The sequence below is a fragment of the Triticum aestivum genome, chromosome 3B (genome assembly GCF_018294505.1).
Source record: "Triticum aestivum cultivar Chinese Spring chromosome 3B, IWGSC CS RefSeq v2.1, whole genome shotgun sequence".
NCBI classification, from domain to species: Eukaryota; Viridiplantae; Streptophyta; class Magnoliopsida; order Poales; family Poaceae; genus Triticum; species Triticum aestivum.
Genome location: NC_057801.1, coordinates 520671931 through 520680961, shown reverse-complemented (window position 1 = coordinate 520680961; position 9031 = coordinate 520671931). Strand labels below are relative to the sequence as shown.

Genomic DNA, 9031 nt, shown 5'->3' with positions numbered 1-9031 from the left:
GTGGTTTCATTGGGATTTGATGAATGGATATCTCTGAACATTTCAATATGATGGAATCAAGAGATTTGTGGATTTGCAAGAAGTGTACAGAAATATATTTTTGAAGAATGAGCAAAGATACCCATTTAACAAAGCATGCTTTTAGAAGCATCTAGGTGTTTGAATCATGGAATTTGGATCAAAAATGGGCTCTCTGTGATTTTCTAAAGTTCATCACAGAAATGGAAAAACAAGATTTGATAAATGTTTGTGAAGAAAACGTTCCTGAAAAATGTGCAAGTTGCACCATGAGATATATCATAATTTTATGAGCTACTAGAAATTTGAATCATCAAATTTGGATTTGATTTGAATTGTTTATGGATTTTACAATCCTACCAGAAAAAGAGAAAGAAAAGGAATTAGGTTATACCTAAAGCGCGCGCTGAGCGCAATATAGTGCCTATGCGCACTGGGCTGGCCCATTGGCTCGGCCACGCGAGAGTAGGAGGTGACGTCGAAGGCGTACTCCAGCACTACGCCTTCTCGCACGGAAAGCGGCTCCGATCTGGACCCGTGTCCACTTAAACATGGCAGGCCCACCCGTCAGTGGCTCAGGCCCTGCGCCAAGCCGTTGACAGGCGGGGCCCGCTGGGCGTCATGGCGTCGTCCTCAACCTCCCGCCCGAAGCAGAGGAGGCGAGGCAGGGGAGACGTCAGCGGCGACTGCGGGCGCTACCGGCCACCGTTTCCGGTGATCCAGCCACCGGAGTGCTCGGGGAAATGTGACGCATCCGGGAGGCCACACTAAGGGTGCCAGATTCCTCAGAGAGGAGCGGGCCTTCGCCCGCGGCGGAGGATGGCATCGGCCATTGCCGGCTTCGAGCGCAGGGGCGTCCCGGGGAAGAATGGAGGCGATGGGAGGCTTCGTGGTGGTGGTGCGGGAGTACTGGAGTGGGTAGGGAGAAGAGAGAGGGGCCGTGCTGCCCAAATCCGAGCGGTGGTCGGCGGCGGCACTCCGGCCATGGAGAGGGCAGGAGAGCACTAGGGGTAGAGGGATGTTGTCTGGGAGGTGCATGGGATAGAGAGGGATCCAGAAGAGTCAAGGGAGTGCCCGGGGGGAGGCTCTATATAGGGGGGCCGTGGTGCACCGTGGACGCGGCCTACGGCGCACTCGGGTGAGGTCGTGGAGGGGAGAGGAGAGAGTTTTAGGAGGGAGCCGGCAGCTTGCCGTGTCCCAGACGCCGAGGCGGCTTCGTGAGACACGCTGGGGAGGCCCGAGGTGGCCGGAGGCGGTTGGCAGGGGGCGGCTACAGTGCGGGAGCGCACTGTAGCGCGCTCCAGAGCGCCCATATGGCTGTCCAGGCCATTTTCTATGCTTGTGGGCGCGCCCTTGCATGTCCAGTAGCATTTGGGGGGGTGCTAAGGAAGGGATCTTGGCCTTGGATGCTTTGGGCGGCCAGTGGGTGAAGAGAGAGGAAGGAGAAGAGTGGAAATGGGGCTGTCTAGAATAGAAAATTGGTGGTTCCATCCCCTTGACCAATAAGCATTGACTTGATCTGAATGCCAGAGGTATAGGGAGGTTAGGAGGAGGTGTGTTAAAGAGGAGAACTCATTTGGATTAGTGGAAGAGGCCCAAACAGGGTTTTTAGTTAAAATGCAGAAGGTGTTTGATGCTAGTTTGGGCAAGTATATGATCTCCATTTTCCATGACACTCCACAGGGTGAAATGGCACATATAACTAGGGCCTTCCACCAATTTGGAGCTTATTTGGGCAAAGTTGCCAATGCAACTTTTGAAGACCCTAGAAATTAGCAAAAATGAACTTATGTAGATCTAGTTGAGCAAATCACTTCTCCTTGATGCACCACTTGGTGTAATGGCCTCATTTGGTCATGTGAACATGCTCACAAAAGTTGGGGTCAAGGAGAGAAAGTTGGTAGTACAAAGTTGTTCAAATTTGATTCTGGTCAGAGAGGGTTTTGGGGCACTTTGATCAATATAACTCTTTCTCCAACTTGTTACATTTGGTCTAGATGAATGATTAGACCATTTGAGCATGCACACAAGATTTTAGAGCACTTGGACATTTTTGGCAATGTAAAGTTAATCAAACTTCAAAATGGACAGAAATGGTTTTGAGGGGATTTCATGGGGTTATACTATTCTCCATGACATGATACTTGTCCAGATCATCAAACATGTCATATGTGACATGCTAGAATTTTCTTGGAATTTTTGGAGAATATTTCCTTTGTAAATATTTTAAAAGCTTGAAATATCCAGAAAGGGTTTTTGAGGGATTTGACCAATATTTTGATCATGACCATGTGTTGAAACTCTTATATATGGGAAATATATGCCCACTGAGTTTTCCTGATTTTTGTCAAATATTTTTAAAACAATAAAAAAATCCCTATTAAAGACCATTTCTGGCCTTAAGAAAAAGCTTTTAAATAAAATAGGAAAATAACTTTTAAAATTATATTTTTGTGGTTTATGGGAGTCCTACATCTAATAGGTTTCAAATATACCTTTTGAAATATTTTTCACACCCCAAATCAAGTACTTGCAGTGCAAATCTCAATTCAGGGGTTTTTGGAAAACTACTTTTTGAAAATACTATTTGGCCAAATTATTTTTGTAAGAAATTATTTTTATGTCCTATACACATGGCATAATCATTGGTCAAGGTTTTTGGATCAAGGGTAAGGAGTATAAGGGTTGGAGAATTTATTTGATTTTTAGAGCACTTGCAAACAACAGTCAAACGTTCAATCAAAGCAAAGACAAAACACTCAAACGTTTTTGTCAAACCACATTTTAGCACGATTTATTGACTTAAGTGTTGTGGCATGAAAATCAGGGTGTGACAGGACACGACCTCTGCTTTGACAAAGACGTGCATATGGTCGTGCCTCGAAACACGAAGCAAAGGCTGTGAAATGGTTCAGCATAATAACAAGGCCGGGACATAACGCTTCGCCGGAAAAATCGCCTATGGACGTGACTTACTTCATTTCGAATATTTTTGCCCTTACAGCTTAAGGCTGTAATTATTTAACAGAGCCAGATACAACTATTTTGTGTGGGGGACTGCATTGGAGTATTCGGAGAAGGAACCTGCCTTGCAATGCCGAAGACAATCTGCGCGCCGAAGACATCGCCACTAAAGCCTAGTTCAGGGGCTACTGAGGGAGTCCTGGACTGTGGGGTCCTCGGGGAGCCGGCCGATGTGACATGGGCCGAATTGATGGGCCGTGAAGATACGAGATAGAAGGTCTTCTCCCGTGTCCGTATGGGACTCTCCTTTGCGTGGACGGCAAGCTTGGCGACCGGATGTATAGTTTCCTTCCTCTGTAAACCGACTTTGTACAACCCTAGTCCCCTCTGGTGCCTATATAAACTGGAGGGGTTAGTCCTTAGGGGCAAACACAATCATACAGGCTAGACATCTAGGGTTTAGCCATTACGATCTCGAGGTAGATCAACTCTTGTAACCCCTATATTCATCAAAGTCAATCAAGCAGGAAGTAGGGTATTACCTCCATTAAGAGGGCCCGAACCTGGGTAAACATCGTGTCCCCTGCCTCCTGTTACCTTTGATCCTTAGACGCACAGTTCGGGACCCCCTACCCGAGATCTGTCGGTTTTGACACCGACATGCACCCCGTCACCGGGGCTGCCTCCACATTGGATCCGGCCTTGGACCCAGTCTATACCCCTGGACCAGCTTCAGCCGAACACTGCCCCGATGCAATCTTGATGTGGAGGACACGATGAGGGCGTGGCTTGGGCTGCATTTGCCCCTGGGTAAATAGGTAAGTTTTATTGGGCCAATTGTTTCTCTCTCTGCCAGTTAAAAATTCATATGTATATAAGCTGATCCAAAATCCCAGGGTGGGCCGCGGCCCACCCTGGCCACCCTATAGCTCTGTTCCTGTCAACAACAACATCTATTACCTTTTGGAGAGTGGTGTCTTTGGTTAGGTGTCACTTGGGAGCCTCCAAATCATGTGAAGTTGAACCAAAGAGTTTGTAAGGGTAAGGAGATCGCCTACTTCGTAAAGATCTACCTGAATGAGGCTAGTCCGTTGTGGGCGTAAGTCATGATGGAATAGACAAGGTTGCTTTATCGTGGACCCTTCATGGGTGGAGCCCTCCGTGGACTTGTACAGTCGTTACCCTCCGTGGGTGGAGCCCTCCATGGACTTGCACAGTCATTATGCTCCGTGGGTTGAAGTCTCGATCAACGTGGATGTACGATAGCACCACCTATCGAAATCACGCCAAAAACACCGTGCCTTCATTGCGTTTGATCTTCCTATATCTACCCCTTTACATTCTTTGCACTTGCATGTTGTTACTATTCCACTGCCCCAACTCTATATATGCATGTGTAGAAAGTATTGGTTGCACTTAACTAGTGCCAAAATCTGCCTAATTATCAAGAAAACTAAAAATTGCACCTTTGATTTGTTAAGTGTCTATTCACCCCCCTAGACCCATCTTCTCGATCCTACAATGTGGTTACTGGGATCTAGGCGGTGGAGCAGCGGGGATTGTAGTGGTGCGAGCGCCGTTGTGAGAGCGGGCATTTCGCGAGAGGCCTCCCTAAACAAACAAAAAGGTGTGATAGCTCCCGGGTGCCTAGGCACCCTCTATGGACAGTAAATTCAAAAAAATAGAAAAAATTCTGAAACTTTGCAACATCAAAGATGGTCAAACTTTGTAGGTTCTTTCAAGTTTTTATGCTAAAATGTCATGTAGAGAAAGGTGTACAAATGAGTTTCAGATTTCAGTGCTAAAAGTGCTCGAAACTTCAACTACTCAAATCTTTTTTGTGTGTAGAGCTCCTCGAATGGTTTTTTTGGCTTAAAAACGTGCAAGCACCTACAAAGTTTGATCATCTTTGATGCTGCAAAGTTTCAAAAAATTTGGGTTTACTTTATTTTATTTTATTTTACTGTTCATAAAGGGTGCCTAGGCATCCGAGAGCTGAAGAACGACTCTCCTACAGAAATGTTTGTTCAAAATATCCCAGTTTCAATCTTATCAGATATATTTACCATAACGTGGCTTTGTTGAAACAGAATTTGGTAGATGGCGAAGTTCATTGACGTTAGAGTGTCTCTTTGTAATACAGAGATGCAAAAGGCAGAACTGAAGAAACAAGCGACGGAACTCTTTTTGATTCAAAGAAATTGCATATAATATTAATTAGGATTCTTTTTCCATGGAGCTTCATTTGTACTCCATGGAGTAGATTGGAACCCATAGGAATTTTGTACAGAAAGAGTTCAGAAAGAGAGTTGTCAAACCAGGACGAAAACCACGCCACATTGTCCACTTTGACAGTTGATGCCTCTCTTGCTAAATAAATAATAAAAGTCCGGGATCAAATCTGTGCAATAGGACAAGTTGAGGGACAAAAAGCATACTACCTCTGTACCGAAATACTTGTAGTTGGGAGAAACTACAGAGGGAGTAGTATTCACTTGTTTTCTCGGGAGGCACTTTCGGTGCAATTCTAATTTCGAACACCATTGCCTCGAAAATTCAAATGTCGGAGATGAACTTGAACTACGGTGCAAAGATACCAAAATGCTAAACCATTATGTTATAATTATATTATAAACAGTACGAGCGATACACATCCAACAAGAAGTCCAGCTAATTGTGTTCTAGGAAAAATAATTCCAGCCAACCAGCCTGCTACGGTACAGCCAATCCAGCCTGCAGATTCTTTTTCTATTCCAGTAAACTAAAATGAACAATTCTCGGATTCTGACACAAGATCACAACTTAGGAGTATCTGACGACAACAGGGATTTTCAGATTGCAATCACCTTCTATTTTTCCTGGTGCTTCAGAGTATCCATCAGCGAAACTCTGTTTTCATTCTGGCACCGCCGGGGACAGCAATGGCACAAGTAGAGACCATTGACTGGCTCACAACTTGTGAAGAAGAGGAACTCCATGTCCTGGCAGACTCTATTTATGCTGCTTAGAATATTTATTAGTCTACTGGCACAGTCTTCGCCTTTCAAACAGTAGAGCTCGACGACCTTAAGAGTTTTAGCCATCTCAAGCATAAAAGTCAGAAAGCCCCACTGGCACATTTCTCCTCCAAAATCCTCGAACACCAATTTGTTGAGCGAATGCTCGATGCACCGGATAGAAGTTGTCGTGTCCCATGATTCAGGAGTAACCCGCTGCGAAATTGATCGACTGTCTGCCTGCAAACGTCGACCATGATTAACAAACAATGCATGGTATGATGGTAGAGCCAAGTAGATTGGGGGTTAAGGAGAACTGAACTGCAATGGTTACCTCGACATGGAGCTCCTCAAGGCATGGGAAGCATTTGAGCAACTGAGCAACGAAGATGGTATGTCCCTTCTCTGAGAAGGGCACTTGGACGGCCAAGGTCTTCACGCTGCACATCAGGGTAGTGGACTGCAAGATACCTCCCTGCAATGTCCAAAACATGTCATAGGAAGCAAAGATACTTACTTTCAAAGCAATATCATCCTAGTTTTAGCTGCAACAAACAGAAGAAAAGGCAAAGCATTACATGGAAAACGGTATCACGCAGCACGAGAGGCCCGACGTTCTTCCCCAAGTACCCAAGCACCTGCAGCTTGGGGGCGGAAATAATTTTCACCGTCGCTCTGCCACTCGGCAAATGGATGCCTACCAGTTCCTCAAGGCTCGGGGCGTCCTCGACAACGAGCTCACTCAAGTAGCCCAAGTCGCCGTACAACCGTATCAGGCTCTTGGACCGGAGGCGGATTTGCTTGACCCCAGTGATGTTCTTGAGCTTTGCGCACTCCAGGGATGGGCAATGAGCAAGCATCCCCTGCAGGGCGTCCTGGGACGTTCGGACATTGGACAGGCGAAGCGTCTTGAGGGCGGGGAGCCGCAGCGCGTCCACCTCCGCTTCCTTGGGAAGGTCGCAGAAGCATAGTCTCAGGGTTTCGAGGGAGGCGAGCTGAAGGAGCGACGCTGGGAGGGTCGGCCTCCAGACTGTGTACAACATGTCCACGTCGACTTCTCGGACACCGCAGGTCGCGAGGACGGGGAACCAGCCGCTGACGACGCCCATGCGGTTGATGAATCCCTGCCCATACATCACGAAGCGGAAGCTGCGGATGCGGATGTGGCGGCGCGAGGCGAGGATGGAGTCCACGGCGCGGATGAACCACTCGCAGCCGCGGCCCGCCTCCGGCGGGAACGGCTGGCACGCGTTGAAGTCGAGGAGATACTGGTCGAACAGGCGGCGCCACCGCAAAGAGAGCGCTGTCGAACGGGCGGCGTCGCGGAGCGGGAGATAGGAGAGGATGCACAGCAGGATCGCGTCCGGGAGTTCGCCGATGCGGTCCTGGGCCGCCGCGTCGCCGACGCCGACCCCGCCGCCGGACTCCGCGCGACGGCGTTTGGCCGCCCTGCCATCGAATTTCCCGTCGGTGTTCACGATCGGGGTCGGGGAACGCGGCGGGGGCTCGCCATCTCCGCCGCCGCGCCCGCGCCCGCGCCTCGCGCGAGAGGGATTGGCCGCCCTGCCGTCGAACCCCTCATCGGAGCGCAGCGGGGCGTCGGCGGCGTAGGAGGGCGGCCGATCCGACGACACGATCTGACCTCGCTGCGACGAGGTCGTGGAGACGGTGGCGGGGGAGTAGACGCAGCACATGCCTACTCCATCGGATGGAGAGTTCTGGAAGAACTGGGTCCTTCGTCCGTAAGGAAATTGTTGTCCAGTCGCCGGATCCGGATCCTCGTTGCATAGGTAACGGTTTCTGTCTGGCAGATCCTGCTGTCAGGTCCAATCCGCGTCGTCCATCTGAAACCAACGGTTGGATCTTGTAGTCGCACAGCTGTCACCTCCACCTACCCACGCCGTCCATGAAGTGGAGGCAGCCGCAGTTGCAGCCGAACCACCTTCCGGCATAGGTTTGTTGTATTCAAGTATTTTTCTTGCAGAAAACTTTGTTATATATCGTTTTGACTCATAGCAAAGAAAAAAAATCGTTTTGACTATTTTCATGCATATCTCAACTATTAAAAGGGAGTTGGTGCCCTTTTTCTCACCCACCTTCTATGTTATTTTTTTTCCTCTTCACACACCTCCTTGGTTTGAAATAATGTAAATCAAATCGGTACTCCCTCCTTCTCAAAATCTTAGGCGCCCATTTTTCTGGAAAAAAATCCAAAATCTTAGGCGCTTAAACCTCTCAGCCTGCACAATTCTCTCCGGTACAATTAGGCCATGTTTGATAGCAAAGTATTTTGAGATTACTATAGTTTTTAAGATTATCATAGTTTTATTTATAATGAGGTGTTTGGTTGCCCTTAGAAACCGTGTTCTAAATACTATAGTATTTACTAAACCATGGTTTTTCTCTGTATTAAAAAAAAGCCCCAGACCTCTCTTTAAAAAATAGAGCAGCCATAAAGAACGGCATGGCACCCCGTTATCCTCTTTGCCGCGGCTGCTACCCTGCCCGAGCGTCCTTTTTAATAACCTGCAAGCCTTGAGCATGGCCTGTTCAGTGGAGTTCAGTTTGTGCAAGCTTCGGTTGTTATGTATGGTGATGATAAGGAGTGGCCAGCTGGTTTACTAGCTAGAAAAATGCGCTGCTCTATGGCCATGTGCATGGCCGTTCTTTGGACGGTCGCTACATGCAATGGCTAGCTCCTCTAGAAAAACGGGCGTGTTTGCAGCAGTACAACTAATTTTACAACACTGTGTCAAACATCTTCTGTCGGTGTCAAAACCGGCGGATCTCGTATAGGGGGTCCCGAACTGTGCGTCTAGGCGGATGGTAACAAAAGACAAGGGACACGATGTTTTTACCCAGGTTCGGGCCCTCTCGATGGAGGTAAAACCCTACTCCTGCTTGATTAATATTGATGATATGGGTAGTACAAGAGTAGATCTACCACGAGATCAAAGAGGCTAAACCCTAGAAGCTAGCCTATGGTATGATTGTTGTTTTTCCTACGGACTAAAACCCTCCGGTTTATATAGACACCGGAGAGGGCTAGGGTT

The 9031-nt window shown here is 47.8% G+C and overlaps 1 protein-coding gene across 1 annotated transcript; it reads right to left on the bottom strand.

The window, feature by feature from the left end:
• Positions 1-5576: 5576 nt before the first annotated feature.
• On the bottom strand, positions 5577-7751 carry LOC123070697 (putative F-box/FBD/LRR-repeat protein At5g44950). The gene is made up of 3 exons (XM_044493990.1): positions 6557-7751; positions 6313-6453; positions 5577-6218 (listed from the first exon to the last, which is right to left on the bottom strand). Exons 1-3 carry the CDS (start codon positions 7670-7672, stop codon positions 5832-5834), a joined length of 1644 nt encoding a protein of 547 aa, XP_044349925.1. The 5' UTR covers positions 7673-7751; the 3' UTR covers positions 5577-5831.
• Positions 7752-9031: the final 1280 nt, after the last annotated feature.